The sequence below is a fragment of the Macaca nemestrina genome, chromosome 11, assembly GCF_043159975.1.
Source record: "Macaca nemestrina isolate mMacNem1 chromosome 11, mMacNem.hap1, whole genome shotgun sequence".
Lineage (NCBI taxonomy): Eukaryota > Metazoa > Chordata > Mammalia > Primates > Cercopithecidae > Macaca > Macaca nemestrina.
In genome coordinates this window covers 124,917,973-124,941,700 of record NC_092135.1, presented here as the reverse complement: position 1 = coordinate 124,941,700, position 23,728 = coordinate 124,917,973, and the positions used below count along the sequence as shown (strand labels likewise).

Genomic DNA, 23,728 nt, shown 5'->3' with positions numbered 1-23,728 from the left:
GCCTGCCACCACGCCCAGCTAATTTTTGTATTTTTAGTAGAGATAGGGTTTTACCATGTTGGTCAGACTGGTCTCAAACACCTAACCTCAGATGATCCACCCACCTCAGCCTTCCAAAGTGCTGGGATAATAGGCGTGAGCCACTGTGCCTGGCCTAGACCTGTGTTTTATATTTTCTTTGTATAACCTGTAAACAACAGAGTCTTGGATATGGGGCAGTTTAAGAGATTATTCATTTCTTAACTTTGACCATAAGTAGGCTGTTTCTTAAACCATTCCAGGGATCCTTAGACAGAAGAAATTTATGACCTTCAAAGTAACCTTCTCCAGAAAATAAACTGATAATTTATTGCACAGCTTATTGTTTTTTTTTCACCATTCCCATACCATTCTTGTTAATGCAACCAGGTTTGCAGTTCAGAATATTCAGATATGCTCTTGGGTTTCTGGACACGGTGATGAGTCTTGAATTCCCCCTAGCAGAGGTGAAGTAACATTAAATTTGTCACTGCCTAGCCTAAGTCAGCACGATGCCACTGTATAATATCCTTAGAAATACTAAGTTAAGAAGTTCATGGGGAAAGAAGGTGAAAAGAACATCAGCTCCTGACATCAAACTGGTGCTACATGTGATGACCTTAGTCACAGGCTTTGTAGCCTGCAAGTCAACCTAATGTTGTTGAACCCAGCTTCTAGCTGAAGGCAGTGTCACCTACACACTAATAGACATGCTATCAGCATCATGTCACAAACTAGAGACAGAGCAGGGGGCAATTCATAAGAAAACCTAAAGTTATAAATAGATTCTGTTATGTTCTACTCTTCCACCCCACCTTTACTTTAATGTCTAAAGAATCCATGAATATGTTGTAACAGAGAGAGAAAATTTAACCTTTAGTAGCAAGTCCTAAAAATCGTACTTTGAAGAACTGGAAAATTTCATCTTCCATTTGTTGAGGAACTGGAATTTTAAAACTTTAGTTTAGCTAGAAACAAATATAGTGGCCACTCTTCAAATAACATTTTTTTTTCTCCAAAGTACACACTTACCAGAAATAGCTTAAGATAGAATTAATGGACTGGAATAGAGATGGCAAGTTCTAATCTTTACTTTTGCCTCCTCTTATGTGGGTTAAGTTCACAGTCTTTAGAAATCAATCAACTTTGATATGCTTCAATTAATATAATATAAAACTGTCTAAAATACTTTTATATTACCTAGAGGAATTAAGAAGTAAAATATTCAATGTATTTTTACAGTTTGGATGAAATATATAATAACTTTATTATCTTACATGCTAATCTTTATTTTAGAAAAGAGAATCTGCAAACTACATAAAAAGTGGGATTCCAGAAGGAAGATTCTAGGAAAGTATTCATGACAAAATATTATAAGAGAAAAATAATATCAGCTGTACTTATTACAGAAATTAACTTGTCATGTCATTAGTGGTAAGAAATTAAGATGACCAATGCTCTCAAAGTTACCAACAATTAGAGTTCAAGAATAAGGAGCATGGAAAGAAAAAAATTACTTAGATTAGCTTTTGGTAAAGAAAGGAAAATAAATTCAGGCCATTTATAGTTGGAAAGTGATCAGAAGTGTGCACTTTAAAAGAATGGTGTTGGAAGGAGCATCCACCATGGGATAGAAACAGTCTGAAAATTCTTGCTGAGTGGCCAGATTGCAGGCAGCTCCATCTCCAAACACTGAGCAGCTTCTGTAGCTGGTCATACAGGCAACCCAGTAGGTCAAGGTGCCCATATTTCGCCACTTGCTGGGCGCCTCCATGGCCCTGGGCTCCTCTTCCGTGCTGTAATCTAGTGTGTGCAGCACCTGTCTTGGCCACCTGCATCACCAGTGTGGACTTGCAGGGTTAAGGAACTGACGTAAACATGCTGACTTCTTGCTAAAGATTTTTCTGTGAGTAATTAACTTATTGGGGAAGGAGATGGGGAGAGTGGTTAGATGTCTCACTAGCCTACCAGTTGCTCAGGATTAAAATCCCAGTCATCTTTGACTTTCCTCTTGCCATTGTCCCAAATATCCAATTTGTTTCAACAGCCCATTGTTTCCTCCTCTGATTTTTTTCTGCACCTGCTTTCTCCTCTTTATTTCCACCACCACAAGACTAACTGAGCCCCTCATGCTCTCCATCTCCTTTGGTCTATTGAAACAGACTCCTAACTAACCTACCTTTGCTCAAGATTTCCATTTTACTCTATACGTCAGTTCTGCTTATGTTACTTCTGTTGATCATACCAAAGCCTCCTCATTACTGACAAACTAAGTCGAAACTTTTGATCTGTATTCAAAGTCATCCATGTGGGCCCTCAAAGTTATTTAATCCCATTCTATTCTTTAATTGAATACCAAGTGCCTGCTATATCCCAAGTGTGGTACTAGATGCTCTGAATGCTTCTCAAGGGAAGAGGACACTTTCCTTTCCCTCTAAAAGCTCAAACTCTCTTCTTGGAATGACTTTTGTGATGGTTACAGGATGCTGAATGCTTCAAATGCGTGATCCCTCTTATAGACAAGACATCATGTTCACTTTACTCCATTTCGCATGGAACGCCATCTTTCCTTCATGACTTTTCTCCATTGTTCATACAGTCCCACTCATGGACTGCTTTCTTCACCCCCTTTATTGAACTCATATTTATCACTGTCCCAAAGACAGCAGGCAACAAATCAGACACATTACATACTCTGAGAGAACAAATAAACAGAAAGTATATCTGGTGATATTGTAATATTTAAGAAAAATAAAATAGGTTAAGGAAGAGTCAAACTGGCCAACTCTTGCCCCTTCTTTACATACAAAATTTCTGTAACGATTTTGTAATCCCCACCACTATATGCTAAGCCTTGTTGTGCAAAGGAGTCAGGTATTAATGTCTGGGGGACATGAGGAGTGGTGTGACTAATCCCATTTAAAATACATGGTTGAGAACAACAACAACAAGGAGGAGGACAGCTGATATTTATTGAGCACTGATAACACAAGTATCATCTGTTTAAAACTCCACAATAATTCAATGTGAAACTATTACTATTCCTATAGTATTGATACTTGAAGCATGAAAGGCACTAAGTTGTCTGCTTTTACAATGATGTCAAGTGGCAGAGCTGAGTGAAGGAAGGCAGTCCAGACTTAAGCCTAATCTAAGTGGCATTCTATTAAATGACTGGTGATATTGTGTAGAGTACCCCTGGCAAAAGATGGAAAAAGTGAATGCTGGATGGACACCCTACAAATCTGCATGACAATAGCCTATCTGCCTCCAATCTCCTTTCTTGTAATTCCATCCCTCAAAACTGTAAGAGTGATCTAACATGAAAGCCCAACTGTGTGGCATTGTCCTGATTCCGTGGCTCCCACTGCTGGAGAGAGAAACCACTGTTATATACTTGCTCTCTGATGAAATATATGAGGTGGTGTTTACCTTGACAGTCAATTTAAGAAAATTACTACACCTAATCTAAGTACCTGGTACAAAAGGAAAAGTTTTTCTTGTGTGTGTGGTTTGTATTGCTAGCCACTATTCAGTCTTTATTGGATATCACCAATAGACTGCCTGCAAGGAAATCTAGTTTTTACATGGAAATTCTTCCTTATGGATATTATAGCAAACTCACTTTAGCACAGATATGCAAAAGGGAGAACAGTTAAACACAAGGGCTTTGGAGCCAGAGGATGGACTCATGGCATCATTACCCTTTAAGCTTCATCAACCTCATCTGCAATTTGAGGAGAACTCCTCCCTCCTAGAGTTGCTCCAAGGATTGAATGAGATAATATATGTAGAGGGCTTAAAATAGTACCTACCTAGAAATTCCTAAGCAAGTGATATTTATGCATACACCTCTAAGGTTTTTATTGTTCTATATTTTAATCACATTTAGTTACAGCTTAACCCAAGTAGAATACACGGATGTGTTTAACAAAACAAAACAAACAATATGGGAGAATTTTTTAAATGAGTCCCCTCCCAGAAAAAAGCTATTGCAAAGATATCTTGTTTGCCATTCTAGAACTTTTCCTGTGTATATAAAAGCATATGTGTGCTTTCCAAAAAAGAAAAAAAAGAAAAAAGAGAACATCTATGATACAATTCTGTACCTTATTCTTTTTTCCCCCCCATGGGGATTGTTCCATAATGGGACATATAGATCTACTAAATTCTCTTCCACGGCTATGCAGTATTTCTCTTTTTTTTTTTTTTTGAGACAGAGTCTTGCTCTGTCACCCAGGCTGGAGTGCAGTGGCGCAATCTCGGCTCACTGCAAGCTCTGCCTCCCAGGTTCACACCATTCTCCTGCCTCAGCCTTCCGAGTAGCTGGGACTACAGGCACCCGCCACCTCGCCCAGCTAGTTTTTTGTATTTTTTAGTAGAGACGGGGTTTCACCGTGTTAGCCAGGATGGTCGATCTCCTGACCTCGTGATCCGCCCGTCTTGGCCTCCCAAAGTGCTGGGATTACAGGCTTGAGCCACCGCGCCCGGCCGACTATGCAGTATTTCAATATGTAAAGATAGCATTAATCATTTAGCAAGTTCTCTATTGATGGACACATGTTGTTTTGACATTTTCTATGAGAAAATAACATTTCAATGAATACGTTTTTATGATTACTACTGTAGAATTTACTTCTAGAGGTGGAATTGTTAGGTCAAATGCTATCAGCATTCAAAATTTTTATAGTTCTTGTTCAACTGCCCTCAGAAGAAGCTGAAATAATTTATACTCCTACCCCATTGCCCTATAGAGAAGCTGTATAAACTTTTTAGAAACCATTTCATTTTTCAAAGTCAGTTTTCTCACTGCCCCAGGAAATCCCAAGCTATGTTCCTGTCTCCTTGCCTGTAATCTTGTACTCCTAGCCTAGAATTCCCCTTCTCAATGGAATCTACCTGCATTAGTAGGACTCATTCAGTTGCAAGTGACAAAACTCAAATGAAACTAGCTCGAGGAAATTTAAAAGGTGGATGTTGGGGGATAATTCTTGAGAGGATCCTGGGTAGTTGACAGAATTGACAGATGAGCTGCAGGTTCTGGGACAGTCCTGGAGACTTTGGGGACTGGAGCCTGCACACTCCTCTTCTCATCCATTCTAAACCCTGCTGTCTCTGTATGACTTAATTCTCTTCTGTGGTGAATTGGTGCACCCCATAACTGTCAAAACTGTAAAACTTTACATAAATGGTAGCAATCAATAAATGCAAACTTCAAAAGACATTTGGCACTGGTGGCTTATGGCTACTCCTACTTTCAGGGTCCTCTTATCTTTCATTAGATAGAATTCAGTGGAGAAGTTTAGAAAGCACTGGCCAAATGTCCAGAAAAGTCATTCTCCTCAAATTTCAAGGAGCCAGAATTCACTGTTACTCCTTACAATAATGTCTTTTATTTTTTTATTTTTATTTTTTTCATGATTAGATGCAATATTTTTATTTTAAAAATCAGTTTATGCTTTGAGTATTCTAAAGATGCAAATATTAATACTTTAGTTAACTTTATTGATCTTCTCATTTTAAAAGCAGTGCAAGAACCCTTAGAAAAGTAATAACAAAACATTACATAAAAGTAATTGTAAAAGTCTATTAAAATTTCAGAATGGAAGCATTTCTTTCATAGGTTTAAAACTAGGATTCTGATCAAGAGATGAGACTTATCTTTTCTTGCACTGCTTTTAAAACAGTAATGTCTTTTAAATAAAAATTGTCCAGCAACAATTCCAGGATCGGCCGGGCGTGGTGGCTCACGCCTGTAATCCCAGCACATTGGGAGACTGAGGCAGGTGGATCACTGGAGGTCAGGGATTCGAGACCAGCCTGGCCAACATGGCAAAACCCTGTCTCTACTAAAAATACAAAAAATTAGCTGGGCATGGTGGTGCACACCTATAATCGCAGCTACTCAGGAGGCTGAAGCGTGAGAATCGCTTGGACCCCGGAGGCGGAGGTTGCAGTGAGCCGAGATGGTGCTACTGCACTCCAGCCTGGGTGACAGAACGAGACACCCTCTCAAAAAAATAAAAACAATTTCAGGATCATCTCTTTCCCCACCTGCATGACTAAAACGCTTTGGTAGTTCCCCTTCCTTGCGCTCTCCGTGGTCCTGAACCATCTTGAGCTCTGTTTTAGAGTCCCTCGAAATGTAATAGGAGGGGAAACAGGGAATAGAAAAAATGAGGCTATTCGGGGAGAAAAGAAATGGCTTATATTTTGGCAATTTTTAAATACTTTCAGTTATCAACAAATAAACCACAACCAACCACGGACAGAATGAAAGAGAGCAAGCAATTTTGTGGGAAACGTTAATCTGAGCAAATATCCACATGCACAAGCAAGGTCACCTGGGGGAGTGGGGCGAGTCACCATGTGGCAAAGGTGAGATGAGTCCTCTGCCATTCTCAGTTGACCTATAATAAATTGTACACAGATTAGTTTTACTTTTGCTTTTATATCATGATGGAAAAACTGCAAAATGAAAACAACAGTAACATTAGTTTTACAACTCCCAGGGATGTGTTTAAGTATACAGCTGGCCCTTGAACAGCAGGGGTTTGAATGGCATGGGTCCATTTATCCACGATTTTCTTCTGCCTCTGCCACCACTGAGACAGCAAGACCAAACCCTCTTCTTCTCCCCCCTCCTCAGCCTACTCAATCTGAGGATGATGAGGATGAAGATCTTTAGGACGCTCCACTTTCACTTAAGGAGTAGTAAATATATTTTTTTCCTTATGATTCTCTTAACATTCACTTTTTGTGTGTGTGTGTGTGTGTGTGTGAGACGGAGTCTTGCTCTTTTGCCCAGGCTGGAGTGAAGTGGTGTGATCTCGGCTCACTGCAACTTCCGTCCCCCTGGGTTCAAGCGATTCTCCTGCCTCAGCCTCACAAGTACCTGAGATTATAGGCGCCTGCCACCACACCCAGCTAATTTTTGTATTTTTAGTAGAGATGGGGTTTCGTCATGTTGGCCAGGCTGATCTCGAACTCCTGACCTCAGGTGATCCATTCACCTTGGCCTTCCAAAGTGCTAGGATTACAGGCATGAGCCACCGTGCCCAGTCAACATTCACTTTTCTCTAGTTTATTTTATTTTAAAAATACAGTATAAAATGCAGATACAAAATATGTGCTAATCAACTGCACTATCAGTAAAGTTTCTGGTCAATGGTAGGCTATTAGAAGTTAAGTTTTTGGAGAGTCTAAAGTTATATGCAGATTTTCAACTTTGTGGAGTTGCCACTCCTAATGCCTGCATTGTTCAAGAATCAACTATATTTTGTAGTTCTATAGAGATTCCAAGAGTTATGTTACGGTTTTTACACCTTGGTAAATTGTATGTCCTGCCAATGACATGGTGATTTTATGTTACATTATTATTATATTGTTGGGTATTTATGTATTTTACATAAGATTTTATTTCACATTTTCCAACTTAAAACTAGGTGTTGGTATTGGTATTTGTCTTTTGCACTAAATTACCTTAATAATCTTTTAAAATAATTTTTAAAAAGATGAAAGCTATTATTTGTTATTTTGTAAGTTTTAAATCAGTAAAGACTAATAAATCCAGAAGTATATTCCTAGATATAAACTTTAGTCTAAAAGATTTTAAAATATTTGGTTTAAAAATTAGGACATATCTTGGTAATTTTTCCTATTAATATGAATATCTCTCTCTCCCTCTCTCAAAATCTTAAGAATGTTTAGAAGTCCAATCTTAGAGACAAGAAGACTAAATTGCATAGTGAGACTAAATATAGCATCCACTGTACTTTAGTATCTCTATCCTCACAGGAATTTTTCAAGTTAAAGTTATTTAGGAAATATGAAGTACGTTGCCATAATTATTCCTACAAACTCTACTAACCTACTGTACACATCTGAGTATGTTGAACTTTTGTGATTCTACTAAAGAATTCAGTCAGATCATAAACATTGTGTGCATCTGCGATCAATGTTAATATCTTACACATAACACAAACATGATGCTAGATCTTATGCCAATTCCAAGTCTTCTTCTGACTTGATCATCAGCAGCAATTGACTCAGTTGTTCACTCTCTTTTTCCTGATACAGTGTCTTCCTTTTGCCCAAAAGAGAGCAACTTTACGGTTGTTCTTCTGTCTCCCTTGCTGGCATCTTTGTCCTATTCTTTTCTCTATCTACTTTCTCTCTTGATGATTTTATCCAGTATTATGGGCTTTAAATCCCACTCATAGGCTGACAACCTTTACATTTATACTTTGAGCCCAGACTCATCTTTTCAACTCTAGTCTCATGTATACAAATGCCTACTTGATATCTCCACTTGGAGGATCAATAAGCACCCGAAACTCAACATGTCTAGAATCAAACTCCTGATCTTCCCCCATCTTCCCCATTCCTGTTCAGTCACAGTCTTTCAATCTGTGGTAGTTTAAAACAATGACTACAAGTGTTTTTTGTTGTTGTTGTTTGTTTGTTTGTTTGTTTTTGACACTACTTCCATCAAGAACTGTGGTCTAGGTTTCTTGCCCTTTTATCTGGGTGGGCTCATGTCTACTTTGATCAATAGGATACATACAGTAGAAATGAAGCTCTGACTTCTGAGATAAGATCACAAAAGGCTACACAACTTCTCTCTGATTCTCTTGGAACACCTCCTCTCTAGAAGCTCCCTCTTGGCATGTTAACTCTTGAGATGGTCTCTCTTCAGACGCTCACCTTTGAAATCCAGCCTCCACTCTGTGAAAAGTCCAAGTCACATGGAGAGACCAGATGTAAGTACTCTAGTTGATGTAGCCTTCAGTCATTCTAACCCAGGTGCCAAATACATTAGTGAACAATGTTTCAAATGATTCCAGGCTCCTGCCTTTCAGGTCAAATAGTTCCACAACCATCTGAGCCATCCCAACCGGCACACAGACAAGCCATCCACACAGTGCCCTGTCTGAATTCCTGGCCCATAGAATCCTAGAGTATAATAAAAGAGTTGATGTTTCATAATTATTTCTTTTTTTTTTTGAGACGGAGTCTCACTCCGTCACCCAGGCTGGAGTGCAGTGGCGCGATCTCGCCTCACTGCAAGCTCCGCCTCCCGGGTTCACGCCATTCTCCTGCCTCAGCCTCCCGAGTAGCTGGGACTACAGGCGCCCGCCGCCTCACCCGGCTAATTTTTTTGGTATTTTTAGTAGAGACGGGGTTTCACCGTGTTAGCTGGGATGGTCTCGATCTCCTGACCTTGTGATCCGCCCGCCTCGGCCTCCCAAAGTGCTGGGATTACAGGCATGAGCCACCACGCCCGACCTCATAATTATTTCTTTAGAGCAGTTTCTTAACCCAGCCGTAGAAAACTGATACACTGTCTCAGTTGATGGGGATTTTATCTTTTCAGTTGTACAAGTAAAAAACATCTTGGAGTCATTCTACACTCTTTTTCTTCCATGTCACATCCAAACCACCTGCAAATCCTGCTGATGCTGCCCTCAAAATATATTCAGAACTTTATTACTTCTCACCATCTTTACTAATGACCATAATCTCTTGACCATATTTCTGCAGTAGCCTTTTATGAGGTCTGCTTCTGCCATTATCCCTGTCCTCCTCCCAACAGTCTATTCCAACAGAGCTTCCAGAGTGTCTTTTTTTTTTCTTTTTTTTGACGGAGTCTCGCTGTTACCCAGGCTAGAGTGCAGTGGCGCAATCTCAGCTCACTGCAATTTCTGCCTGTCTGGTTCATGCGATTCTACTGACTCAGACCCCCGGAGTAGCTGGGACTACAGGTGCCTGCCACCATGCCTGCCTCCGCTTCCCAAAGTGCTGGGATTACAGGCCTGAGCCATGGAGCCCGGCCCAGAGTGTCTTTAAAATATGTCAAATTACATCACTGCTCTATTATACACCCTCTGGTGGTTTCCACTCACAGAGTAAAAACCAAAGTCCTTACAAAGGCCTACATGATCCCTTATGATTGTGTCCACTGTTATCTCACTAAGCATGCTTCCTCCTATTCTCCCCTTCCTCACTCTGCTCCCACTGCACTTACCTCCTCACTCTCCTAGAATGTGCCACATGCCCTCCAGTCAGGAGCTCTTTGCATTGGCCATTTCCTCTGCATGGAACATTTCTTCATCATAGTAAATATTTGTTGAATGAATTAAGGGGAATTAGCCCTTAAAATTTTAATTTCCTAGGAATCAAAGATATTTGGTAAATTAAGAAATACAAAATAGGAACATTTAATCTAGTTTTTATGAAACTAATGTTATTAATAAAACTAATAATTTAAATTCCTAGTAAGCAGTTTTTGAAAAATTGTCTTCTTTATAAAAGAAAACAGCTATTTTCTCCTTTAACCCCAGTCCAAAACTGATGCAAATATAAAATACAAATTTACAAGAATATATTTTAAATATATTTATAATCTCTAACTTCTTTTCCTCCAATACTTTATATAGCAAACAACATTAGCTCAATTATTACAATGAAAATAATATTAGGAAGTGAGGATACATGTCTATTTTTAAAAACAGTAACTCAATCACATTCAATGTTCTTAATTTGCCTTTTGCCTGTCTTTAGATTTCCACTGTATGAAAACTGTAAGTGCATCAGATCTTATTGCTTAAAAGGAACAGACTGGTGCCCAACCACTTAAGAAAAAAAGTAGTAAAAAAACATTCTTGGTTACTACCAAAAATAATGTTAAGTAAACTTGAATCCATTGGAAGCATTGTGAATTTCCTCCTTAGGTGTTCTATGGGTGGTGCAGCCAAGGATCTAGAGATGATCATTGTTCTGTTGTTTTTGAATTCAGAAATATTCAGATAGAAAGTTGGTGTTTTCAAACTGTAGGTCATGACACCTTAGTGTGCTGGGAAATGAATTTAGTGGGTCTTAGAAAGCATTAAAAGAAAAAGAGAAAGTGTGAGATTGAGAGAAAGAGAGAGAAAAAGAAAGGGTAAAAAGATCTGAGTGCATTGCAGGTAGTAAGGCTAAGTTGTATTTAGTCATGAGTGAGTCTGACTGTGTGTGTATGCACTGATGTACAATGTGTTTCTAAATGTATCTTTACTGCAGGTCATGGTCAAAAGTTTTAAAGTCACTGCAGTAAAATATTTCAGAAAAACTATTGACCAAAGTTGTGACAGTTGCTGGAGGTCCATATTGCATACATTTCCTAATATCTTCATTTGTAATCTAGGATTTTAGAGATAGGCCAATCAGTGGGTTTCAAATCTTAGCATACATAAAACTCATGGAGGTGGGAATGGGAAATGGTCACACACATGTAGGTCACACATTGACCTACAGAGGATCTGATTTAGAAGCGTCAGAGGTGGGATGCAGGAAGCTTTGATCTGAACAATTCCACAGGCGATTCTGATATAGGTAACCCTCTGCCCACTTGTAGAGTCAGACCAGACAACACCACAGGTAGTGATGTAATTACAAATCTCTTAAGTTCAAATTAACTTGTATCTTCCCAATCCACACAAAGCTAATGTCCTTAAGCTTCTAGTTAGTTTTTTTTTTTTTTCCTTTCTTAAAATGAAGAACCTTGGACTGATGAGACCCAGTAAAAAGAAGAAGGAGGAGGAGGAGGGGGGGGCAGAGGAGAAAGAGAGAGATGGTCCTTAACCTTGCAGTTAAGGAGAGGATGTGGGAAGAATGAGGAGAACATGGTGACCCAGCAATTCTTTGTTAGTGAAACCAACTAGTTCTACCACCAGACCCTGCCAAGTGAATAGAGAGCATGGGACATCCATCATTACTGAGAAAAAGAGATGATTATTCGCCTTGCAATTGAGGAGGGGATGTGAGAAGAATGAGGGGGCCATGGTGACCCAGCAATTCTTTGTTAGTATGACCACAGTAAAACCAACTAGCTCTACCTCTAGATCTTGCCCACTGAATAGAGGGCATGAGACATTCTTCATTACTGAAATTCACATTAAAAAATAAACAAATGAAGTTGAGGGATTACTGTAAAGACATTTTTGGGCTATCAAATTTTAGACTTTAAATATAAATTTAAATTTAGAAGTTTAGAGGGCACTGCACCAAAAAGACAAATTTAAGATAAAGAAGGGGGCAAAACCAGCAAAAGGTGTTGTAAAGTCTGCAAATCTTTCTAAGCATGTGCTTCTCTAGATATAACACTTGGCTCTTCAAATATAAGAAACAGTGGCTGGGCATCGTGGCTCGCACCTGTAATCCCAGCACTTTGGGAGGCCGAGACGGGTGGGTTACCTGAGGTCAGGAGTTCAAGACTAGCCAGGCCAACATGGTGAAACCGCGTATCTACTAAACATACAAAATTTAGCTGGGTGTGGTGGCGCATGCCTGTAATCCCAGCTACTCAGGAGACTGAGGCAGGAGAATTGCCTCAACCTGGGAGGCGGAGGTTGCAGTGAGCTGAGATCGCGCCACTGAACCCCAGCCTGGGTAACAGAGTGAGACGTGAGACTCTGCCGAAAGAAAGACAGAGAGAGAGAGAGAAAGAGAGAGAGAGAGAGAGAGAGAGAGAGAGAGAGAGAGAGAGAAGCAAGCAAGCGAGCTGGAGGTTCTTTCTCTGGATTAAATGACCAAAAACACTACTGGCATTGTCTAAGATAACAAATTGACTGGCAGACCCCTGATTCTTATCAAACAAGACTGTAAAAGAAAATGAGAATATACTAGTTAAGGAAATCAAGAAAATTAAAAAAGGAAAAGCTAGTCGTCTTTTTATTCATATTTAGAGACAAAGTCTCACTCTGTCAACCAGGCTAGAGTGCAGTGGCATGATCATAGCTCACAGCAACCTTGAACTCCTGGACTCAAGGTTCTTTCTGCCTCTGCCTCCCAAATTGCTGGGATGACAAGCATGAGCTACTATGCCTGGACCAGGACCAAGTTTTTTAGACAAATATCACTTATGGATTCTCCCCACCGCCCCCAAAATCACCAATTAATCACTAGAATTTCTGAAGTGAAAGAATTAAACAGTGGCATGGAGTTTTCACCTCCCTCCTTTCCTCCAACCCCATCCGTTTATTTCATCCTTTATTTGCTCCCCAAACAGCAAATGTTTTGAAATCATCTGTTGAGGGCATTACTGTCTTTCCGAAATCCCATGTTAGTTCTTGGTGCATTTATTTCCCCTCAGTTCTCTAGAATAGATGAGGGATGAAATCAAGATGAGAGCAGAACTGGATTCTCACTAGCTGATTGCCAGTAATTGATTTTCTTCAAAGGAAAATCAATTCATATTGGGAGATTCATGCAGGTTTGGGTCACTGCCTGCTCTACCCAGTTGTAGTAAACAGTTCACAGGTGAAGATCTTTGTTGACTGGTTAAGGCTGTGCATTTGCCAATTCTGGAAGTATATAATTACAATTTTTTTTGTATTTAAGCCAATGATTCTTAAATTTTAATGTAAATAATAATCTCTTGTAATGCTGCTTAAACTGTGAATGCAGGGGGGCCCATATATCGCTAAGAGATTTTGGTTCAGTAGGACTGGGATGAGGTAAGAAATCTCCATTTTTAATTACACCTTGGAAAACACTAACACAACTGTTTGATAATAACTCTTCATGCTTACCAGAAAGATTTGATGCCTGTTACTGAAAAGAGAGAAGCCCAAACACAATGATGCCTCAGTTAAGTAGAATTTTTCTTGCTATTGTTCTCTTTATACATGTATATAATACTAAAGTATGAGTGCCTTGGTTGCATATCACAGCACCAAATTATTGTGTCTTTCAATTAAGCATCAGTCGTTAGAACTATGCTACTTACCCAGCAGAATCAGCACCACCTAGAGTATGTTAAAAATGCAATGCTTCAGCCTGCCCTTGACCTTCTGCATTTAACCAGACCCTGCATTTTAACAAGATCCTAGGGTTTGAGAAACCCTGATCTAGCCGATTTACAAGCCAAGTGTGACTTTTCAGCTCACTTTCAATTGGCCTATTTTATATTTTTTAAATAAAACAGATGAAAGATTTTAATTACATGAGAAAACAAAGTTTTTAAGGGAAGAGGCACCTTTCAGACTCCCAAATTGTACTGTCTGTGACTAATAATGTTTATGTCAGAAGGCAATTTGTTGTTATGTGATCTCATTTGCCCTGTGCCTATTTTTTCCACAAAAGACAGCATAGTGCTCTGTGCTTGTGTTCATCTGCCATTTTCAATGTAAGTTTCCTGTGGGCAGCATGTCTTTGATATCTAAATCCTCAGCGTCCAGCCTAGTGCCTAACGCAAGTAGGTGTTCCAAAATACTTGAGTGGGATAAAGAGTGCCAAGTATCTGAGTTATAGCCCATTTCAAGTTCAAGCTTAAGGCTCCTCTCTTCTGTAAAAATTTAGTTAGTTATTTCTTCCATCATGAAAGTAAATACCAATTGTTTGTTATTCGACATCTCTCTCTCTGTCTCTCTCTCACACACACACATTTTAGTCATCAATTATTATTTTGTACTCTTTTATTACTCCATCAAAGCTGTAAGAAGCTGTCTTTTTATGTATTTCATATTGCCTTGCAGAGTAGGCATTCAAATGCTTGTTACTATTGAGCCATCTTAAAATAAAAATACATCTTAAAGTGAGAAAATCCACATTCAGTTGTCCTTCAAGCCCTGTTCTAAATTGCCAAAATTAATTCTAAGAGATGCCGGTATTTAAATAGCTCTTCCAGTTATGACCCATACATCTTAAGGAAAACATATGTTTTGATACAAGCAGTGTTTTATAATTTTGAAATGTTTAGTTTTACATCTACCCAACTCAAGCCCTTTACAGATATATGTAATAATCTATAAATTTTGCATTATTTTCCTGGTAGTATCATACATAAACCAATAATTCAATTTTAAAGCTAGTTGTAGAGGTATTGCCCCAAAGTGCATCCATAGCATGTAAACTCTTAACTCCTTTAATTAGTATTGTATTAGTGACATCAACATAGCTGTTGCAATGTTGTGATGAATCACTATTTTAGCCCTCTTTTAAAATGCACCTTAGCGTATTACGCAAATCGGCTCTAACTCTCCTATAGATGGCAGCATCGAGCAACAGATTTTGGTAACAGCTTGTTCTTCTGTTCCGTGAATTTTCAGTGAGGAGTAAATTTTCCATACAGTGTATTTCATTACAATACACCAAAAGACTAATTTAGCTTAGGTGACAGAATAATATTCATACCTGCTCAGCATTACTTCAGTGAGTTCCCATAAGCGCGTCTTTTTCTATTCTATATATTACATGAACCAAATGTAAATGCATTTCCAGTTAGCCCATTAATTTAAAAAAATGTAGAGAACAATTGAATTTACTGTAGTATAATTATAACAAATGTTAACCACCTTTAAATTGGTAGTAAAACATCAGCAAGTAGAAAAATGGCACTAATATCCTATGATCAGTGACTATCTTCCATAGGAAACCCATGGGTCTGAACATAATTTGTCACAGCAGTGCGGTTTATTTCATAATTTTATCGAATATTTAGCAACTGAAATTGTGTTTTTTAAAGCAGAAATGCTTTAACACTGAGAGATATATTTTTAAAACGGTTTATTATCATAATTAGCTTTTTATGATCAAAATCCTTCCTATGAAGATAATTGTAAAATACATGCAAATAAATTTTCCAACCCTCCCCTCCTTCTAGAAAAGAGTATTTTTTCCCCCATAGAGGTACAGTACCTTTATTTAGCTTTTTTTTGGTGGGGAAGGGGGGAGGTTGGAGGGATGAAGGTAGGGACCGGGCCATTTGAAAAGTAAATGTGTATGGATTTGATTTGTTGTCTTACAAAACGTTAAATACTCCACTACCCCCATCGCAGCGCTAAACATCAAACCTGTAAAAAGCCCTTTGGCCTTATCTGGATTACATTTTTACTAGTAAACAACCCTTTTATCATCTCTCTTTTTTCTTGTCTAGGGTAAAACCAGGCACACAGTTACACTTTTCCACCAACTTCAGGCGTCTCTATTCTTCACCTCCCTGCCCCACCCTCCATAAGGCACTCTATACCCCCAGAATTTCGGTCACTGTGAGTGCCGCCTCGCTTCCATTTCCAAATATCTGCTATTAATAGCCTTGCTATAGTGGGCACGTGTGCCCACATCACCAAGCTGTCAGAGGAAAAGGAGGGAGGGCTTTCAATTCAACATGTGTACTCAAATTATAGATTAACCAGGTTTAGATGAGGCTGCAGAACGACCGGGAACAGGAAGGAGAGAGGAGAAACGGGAGGCTCCCAGGCTTGGGTAGGGAGGAGCCCCTCTGCAGATGCCCAATCCCCCTAATTTACGTATCGCACGCCTCTGAATGGCGCTTATGGTTCTTTTTCTCCTTCATCATCATCATCTTCTTCTTTTTCTTTTTCTTTTTTTACTACGCTTTGCAACCTACCTTGGTACCCTCAACCCTTCTCCCCCACCTTCCCTCTGCAGTGCAAGGCTTGAAAAACAGGCCACCCCACCAATCAGCAGGCCGCCCAGGGAAACTCGCCCCGCCCCTCAGCCCGCATTGGGCCGAGGCGCGCTCCCCCGCGGCCCGGAGGGTCCGGGCCACTGAGCATGCCCAGCGCCTGGACTGCAGAGTGCCCCGCCAGCATCCCGCAGTGCTTGGAAGCCCCAGGCCGAGGAGGGTCTCTCGTAGTAGTAAATGGGCGGCAACCCCAAACGGGCCGGGCATCAAAATGAGCCAGCATTAAACCGAGTGACATCTGTGTGGGTCCTTAGTGCCAGGCGAGCAAGCAGGGACAAACTGCTTGTTTATAGGTCAGCTTAAAAAATAAAAAAACTTTGGGGAATATTTGCTTGTGGGGAGACTGATACCGCAAGGTGACCCTGAAAGGGGCGCTTCAAGGAGACCCAGGCTGCTGATCTGGTCCATTCATGAAGTACCCATTTTCCTGTACAGTTGAGCTGGCACCATCCTTGTTTTCTCCCTATTATCCTTGTGGTCAAGGTTAAAAATTTATAGGGTGGTTCAATGGGTGTGGGAGCTGTGTGTGAAAAAAACATTTCAGCCAATATTTGCACAGTAGGGTTTTGGCCTTATGAACCCTCTGAAGGTCCCTAACAGCTTTTTAAAGTCACGGATAGACTTCGGAATATGATAAGGGACCTCTCATTTCCCCTCCCCCATGCCCTCAGCCTTATGTGTGAATCCCCCCTCACTCGGATGGGCAAGGGGAGCAGGAGAAACGGTGATATTTACATTTTCTCCCTAATTGATCAGCAGCTAATCCCACAGCGCCGGATGTGAGACACTTCCTGGGGATCCCTGTTCTCCTTTTGCAGTGACCATAACTGCTCCGAGTCACTGCCCTTCGGCGTCCCTCTGTGCCTTCCAGGTACCTCACGGCAGCAAATCTAGGGATCCCAAGGTGGAGGGCTGGCCCAGAAGTCCTTTAGAAAACCTTACAAAAATACAGATCCCTCACCATGGCCTATCGCCCTGAAGCCGAAATGTAGCTTTTAAATTTCCTGGGAGAAAAAGCCTTGACTAGAAACCTCCCTCCCGTGGGTAAGTCTTACCTGCTAGGTAAGAGGCAGCCCAGCTCCCGCGCCCCCGCCTTCCCCCGGTCTCCCACTCGGGGCTCTGTAGCCGCAGTGCCCCCCCCGTCGCCCCCCACCCTCACTCCTGCGTCTTCTCGAGCTCGCCCCCTCCCGTTTTCCCAGACTCCCCTCGTGCGTTCGGGTAGCCACCCAAACACCCCCGCCCGCGCCCACCGCGGGGATTCCTGCGGGCCGGGGGCGCCCTGGGTGGCGCGCGGTGAGGGAGGCGCTGCGCCTGGGCTGGCGGCCGCGCAGGGGCGCTGTCCTAGCGCTGCGCCGGGGCTCGGCGCGGGCGCCGCTGCAGTACGGCCGGGGGGCGGAGAGGGGCGGGCGCGGGGCGGGCTCGGCCCGGAATGTAGAGACCCGGGCGGGAGCCTCCCGGCGGCGGCGGCTGCCCGGCTGCCGAGCGCGGAGGCTCCGTCACGTGTTTTTCTCCTCCGAGTGAGACGGCGGCGCGGTCGGAGGGGGCCGGCGCGCAGAGCCAGACGCCGCCGCTTGTTTTGGTTGGGGCTCTCGGCAACTCTCCGAGGAGGAGGAGGAGGAGGAGGGAGGAGGGGGGAAGTAACTGCAGCGGCAGCGCCTCCCTAGGAACAGGCGTCTTCCCCGAACCCTTCACAAACCTCCCCCATCGCCTCTCGCCCTTGTCCCCTCCCCTCCTCCCCTGCCGACTGGAGCGAGGGGCAGGGATGAGCCTGTCCCTCCGGTCGGTCCCCAGCTGCACTGGCTGCCCGGTAGCGTTTCGCATGGAAAAGCCACTTTCTCCGCCCGCCGAGATGGGCCCGAATGGGGGCTGCAGAGGACGCGCCCGCGGGCGGCGGCAGCAGCAGCAGCAGCAGCAGCAACAGCCGCAGCGCCGCGGTCTCTGCGATTGAGCTGGTATTTGGGCGGCTGGTGGCGGCTGGGACGGTTGGGGGGTGGGAGGAGGCGAAGGAGGAGGGAGAACCCCGTGCAACGTTGGGACTTGGCAACCCGCCTCCCCCTGCCCAAGGATATTTAATTTGCCTCGGGAATCGCTACTTCCAGAGGGGAACTCAGGAGGGAAGGCGCGCGCGCGCGCGCTCCTGGAGGGGCACCGCAGGGACCCCCGACTGTCGCCTCCCCGCGCCGGACTCCAGCTGGGGCGACGAGAGATGCATCTTCGCTCCTTCCTGGTGGCGGCGGCGACTGAGAGGAGACTTGGCTCTCGGAGGATCGGGGCTGTCCTCACCCCGGACGCACTGCCTCCCCGCCGGGCGTGAAGCGCCCGAAAACTCCGGTCGGGCTCTCTCCTTGGCTCAGCAGCTGCGTCCTCCTTCAGCAGCCCCTCCCCGGCGCGGGGGGCGGCGTGGATTTCGGAGTCGGGGTTTCTGCTGCCTCCAGCCCTGTTTGCATGTGCGGGGCCGCAGCGAGGAGCCTCCGCCCCCCACCCGGTTGTTTTTCGGCGCCTCCCTCTGCTCAGTGGCGGTGGCGGCGGCAGCAGCATGGCGAGCCCTCCGGAGAGCGATGGCTTCTCGGACGTGCGCAAGGTGGGCTACCTGCGCAAACCCAAGAGCATGCACAAACGCTTCTTCGTACTGCGCGCGGCCAGCGAGGCTGGGGGCCCGGCGCGCCTCGAGTACTACGAGAACGAGAAGAAGTGGCGGCACAAGTCGAGCGCCCCCAAACGCTCGATCCCCCTTGAGAGCTGCTTCAACATCAACAAGCGGGCTGACTCCAAGAACAAGCACCTGGTGGCTCTCTACACCCGGGACGAGCACTTTGCCATCGCGGCGGACAGCGAGGCGGAGCAAGACAGCTGGTACCAGGCTCTCCTACAGCTGCACAACCGTGCCAAGGGCCACCACGACGGAGCTGCGGCCCTCGGGGCGGGAGGTGGCGGGGGCAGCTGCAGTGGCAGCTCCGGCGTTGGTGAGGCTGGGGAGGACTTGAGCTACGGTGACGTGCCCCCAGGACCCGCGTTCAAAGAGGTCTGGCAGGTGATCCTGAAGCCCAAGGGCCTGGGTCAGACAAAGAACCTGATTGGTATCTACCGCCTCTGCCTGACCAGCAAGACCATCAGCTTCGTGAAGCTGAACTCGGAGGCAGCCGCCGTGGTGCTGCAGCTGATGAACATCAGGCGCTGCGGCCACTCGGAGAACTTCTTCTTCATCGAGGTGGGCCGTTCTGCCGTGACGGGGCCCGGGGAGTTCTGGATGCAGGTGGATGACTCCGTGGTGGCCCAGAACATGCACGAGACCATCCTGGAGGCCATGCGGGCTATGAGCGATGAGTTCCGCCCTCGCAGCAAGAGCCAGTCCTCGTCCAACTGCTCCAACCCCATCAGCGTCCCCCTGCGCCGGCACCATCTCAACAACCCCCCGCCCAGCCAGGTGGGGCTGACCCGACGATCTCGCACTGAGAGCATCACTGCCACCTCCCCGGCCAGCATGGTGGGCGGGAAACCAGGCTCCTTCCGCGTCCGCGCCTCCAGTGACGGCGAAGGCACCATGTCCCGCCCAGCCTCGGTGGATGGCAGCCCTGTGAGTCCGAGCACCAACAGAACCCACGCCCACCGGCATCGGGGCAGCGCCCGGCTGCACCCCCCGCTCAACCACAGCCGCTCCATCCCCATGCCAGCTTCCCGCTGCTCGCCTTCGGCCACCAGCCCCGTCAGTCTGTCGTCCAGCAGCACCAGCGGCCATGGCTCCACCTCGGATTGTCTCTTCCCACGGCGATCTAGTGCTTCGGTGTCTGGTTCTCCCAGCGATGGCGGTTTCATCTCCTCAGATGAGTATGGCTCCAGTCCCTGCGATTTCCGGAGTTCCTTCCGCAGTGTCACTCCGGATTCCCTGGGCCACACCCCACCAGCCCGCGGTGAGGAGGAGCTAAGCAACTATATCTGCATGGGCGGCAAGGGGCCCTCCACCCTGACCGCCCCCAACGGTCACTACATTTTGTCTCGGGGTGGCAATGGCCACCGCTACACCCCAGGAACAGGCTTGGGCACGAGTCCAGCCTTGGCTGGGGATGAAGCATCCAGTGCTGCGGATCTGGATAATCGCTTCCGAAAGAGAACTCACTCTGCAGGCACATCCCCTACCATTACCCACCAGAAGACCCCGTCCCAGTCCTCAGTGGCTTCCATTGAGGAGTATACAGAGATGATGCCTGCCTACCCACCAGGAGGTGGCAGTGGAGGCCGACTGCCGGGACACAGGCACTCTGCCTTCGTGCCCACCCACTCCTACCCAGAGGAGGGTCTGGAAATGCACCCCTTGGAGCGTCGGGGGGGCCACCACCGCCCAGACAGCTCTACCCTCCACACTGATGATGGCTACATGCCCATGTCCCCAGGGGTGGCCCCAGTGCCCAGCAGCCGAAAGGGCAGTGGAGACTATATGCCCATGAGCCCCAAGAGCGTGTCTGCCCCACAGCAGATCATCAATCCCATCAGACGCCATCCCCAGAGAGTGGACCCCAATGGCTACATGATGATGTCCCCCAGCGGTGGCTGCTCTCCTGACATTGGAGGTGGCCCCAGCAGCAGCAGCAGCAGTGCCGTCCCTTCTGGGAGCAGCTATGGAAAGCTGTGGACAAACGGGGTAGGGGGCCACCACTCTCATGTCTTGCCTCACCCCAAACCCCCAGTGGAGAGCAGCGGTGGCAAGCTCTTACCTTGCACAGGTGACTACATGAACATGTCACCAGTGGGGGACTCCAACACCAGCAGCCCCTCTGACTGCTACTATGGCCCTGAGGACCCCCAGCACAAGCCAGTCCTCTCGTACTACTCATTGCCAAGATCCTTTAAGCACACCCAGCGCCCTGGGGAGCCGGAGGAGGGTGCCCGGCATCAGCACCTCCGCCTTTCTGCTAGCTCTGGTCGCCTTCTCTATGCTGCAACAGCGGATGATTCTTCCTCCTCCACCAGCAGCGACAGCCTGGGTGGGGGATACTGTGGGGCTAGGCTGGAGCCCAGCCTTCCACATCCCCACCATCAGGTTCTGCAGCCCCATCTGCCTCGAAAGGTGGACACAGCTGCTCAGACCAATAGCCGCCTGGCCCGGCCTACGAGGCTGTCCCTGGGGGATCCCAAGGCCAGCACCTTACCTCGGGCCCGAGAGCAGCAGCAGCAGCAGCAGCAGCAACAGCAGCAACAGCAGCCCCTGCTGCACCCTCCGGAGCCCAAGAGCCCAGGGGAATATGTGAATATTGAATTTGGGAGTGATCAGCCTGGCTACTTGTCTGGCCCGGTGGCTTCCCGTAGCTCACCTTCTGTCAGGTGTCCATCCCAGCTCCAGCCAGCTCCCAGAGAGGAAGAGACTGGCACTGAGGAGTACATGAAGATGGACCTGGGGCCGGGCCGGAGGGCAGCCTGGCAGGAGAGCACTGGGGTCGAGATGGGCAGACTGGGCCCCGCACCTCCCGGGGCTGCTAGCATTTGCAGGCCTACCCGGGCAGTGCCCAGCAGCCGGGGTGACTATATGACCATGCAGATGAGTTGTCCCCGCCAGAGCTATGTGGACACCTCGCCAATTGCCCCTGTAAGCTATGCTGACATGCGGACAGGCATTGCTGCAGAGGAGGTGAGCCTGCCCAGGGCCACCATGGCTGCTGCCTCCTCATCCTCAGCAGCCTCTGCTTCCCCCACTGGGCCTCAAGGGGCAGCAGAGCTGGCTGCCCACTCATCCCTGCTGGGGGGCCCACAAGGACCTGGGGGCATGAGCGCCTTCACCCGGGTGAACCTCAGTCCTAACCGCAACCAGAGTGCCAAAGTGATCCGTGCAGACCCACAAGGGTGCCGGAGGAGGCATAGCTCCGAGACCTTCTCCTCAACACCCAGTGCCACCCGGGTGGGCAACACAGTGCCCTTTGGAGCCGGGGCAGCAATAGGGGGTGGTGGCGGTAGCAGCAGCAGCGAGGATGTGAAACGTCACAGCTCTGCTTCCTTTGAGAATGTGTGGCTGAGGCCTGGGGAACTTGGGGGAGCCCCCAAGGAGCCAGCCCAACTGTGTGGGGCTGCTGGGGGTTTGGAGAATGGTCTTAACTACATAGATCTGGATTTGGTCAAGGACTTCAAACAGCGCCCTCAGGAGTGCACCCCTCAACCGCAGCCTCCCCCACCCCCACCCCCTCATCAACCCCTGGGTAGCAGTGAGAGCAGCTCCACCCGCCGCCACTCAAGTGAGGATTTAAGCGCCTATGCCAGCATCAGTTTCCAGAAGCAGCCAGAGGACCTTCAGTAGCTCAACTGGATATCACAGCAGGTGCGTTTCATGGTGACAAAGTCAGAAGACAAAACTGTTTTTAACCTTGTGCTTCAATTCTGTTCTTCGCCTCTGCCCCTTCCTGTTTTTTCCCACTGCTTCCTCAGGGAGAATGCGCTTACATTCTCAGGGTACACAAGATGCTCACCCCACACTGACATCTGGCAGAGAGTCAAACAAACATGTAGGAGCAGCCACAGGAGGGCTTTTTCGTTTGAGAATTTCCAAGTGAAGGAGTTACTGCCATATTTTTAAAACGTATATCCTATGCCAGTTCTGAGGTTTGTAAAGTTCCTACATAAGAAGCTTGATTGGTTTGTTGAAGTTTTCTTTTCACTATATATTTAAGTCAGCCCCTACAGGGACCGTTCTACAGAAAATATTTATTAACACAGGGGCTAAACCCTTCCTTTAAGATAGTTTCTGGGAGCCCTTAAGGGTGATCTTATCGAGTTGTTCTCTGTCCTTTCGTTCTGTGATTTCATAATACCAAGGCAACATAAACAGTAGCGGGAAACATTGATTTCTATTCATCCTGCCCTAAAAAGATAAGGAGTAAGAGCTTTTTAGAAATACATATTTAGAGAGAAGTACCTATCTATTTTTATGATCTCTCAAAGTAATTATGGGTTACATTGTCCTTTTGTTCCTGTACCAGGATTTGTGAAATATTATTCACACACCAACCCACCATCCCACGGGCCTGGCCTCTCTCATACAGGATATGCAGGAAACTCTGTATGTGTCTGGGACCCATGATTAAGAGTTATGGGAGTTCATCCTAGGATGTCTGCCTTACAGTTACCTCTTCTTGCACTGAGACATTACAGATATCATTTGGGGGCTACTATACATCTTCTGTAAAATAGCTTTTATTTGTTGAGAAGAATGCATACTAAGGAACATGCCTTAATATGTTTTGTTTTGTTTTGTTTTGCATT

General features: G+C 45.6%; 1 protein-coding gene and 1 long non-coding RNA gene across 3 annotated transcripts in view; one reads left to right on the top strand and one right to left on the bottom strand.

The window, feature by feature from the left end:
* Positions 1-6,214: 6,214 nt before the first annotated feature.
* LOC105473987 (uncharacterized) lies at positions 6,215-17,608 on the bottom strand. Its single transcript, XR_982614.3, has 4 exons — positions 17,542-17,608; positions 10,046-10,189; positions 8,585-8,745; positions 6,215-6,428 (listed from the first exon to the last, which is right to left on the bottom strand). It is a non-coding gene; the product is annotated as an uncharacterized lncRNA (long non-coding RNA).
* A 1,296-nt stretch (positions 17,609-18,904) lies between these two features.
* LOC105473988 (insulin receptor substrate 1) overlaps positions 18,905-23,728 on the top strand; it is a 62,337-nt gene continuing 57,513 nt past the window's right edge. Inside the window, exon 1 of one of the 2 annotated variants that reach the window (XM_011728315.3) lies at positions 18,905-22,787. In XM_011728315.3, the coding sequence (XP_011726617.2) occupies positions 19,023-22,766 (3,744 nt within the window). In that variant the 5' untranslated portion in view covers positions 18,905-19,022 and the 3' untranslated portion in view covers positions 22,767-22,787. The remainder of the gene's footprint in view (positions 22,788-23,728) is intronic. The other variant, XM_011728314.3, reaches the window with a different exon arrangement.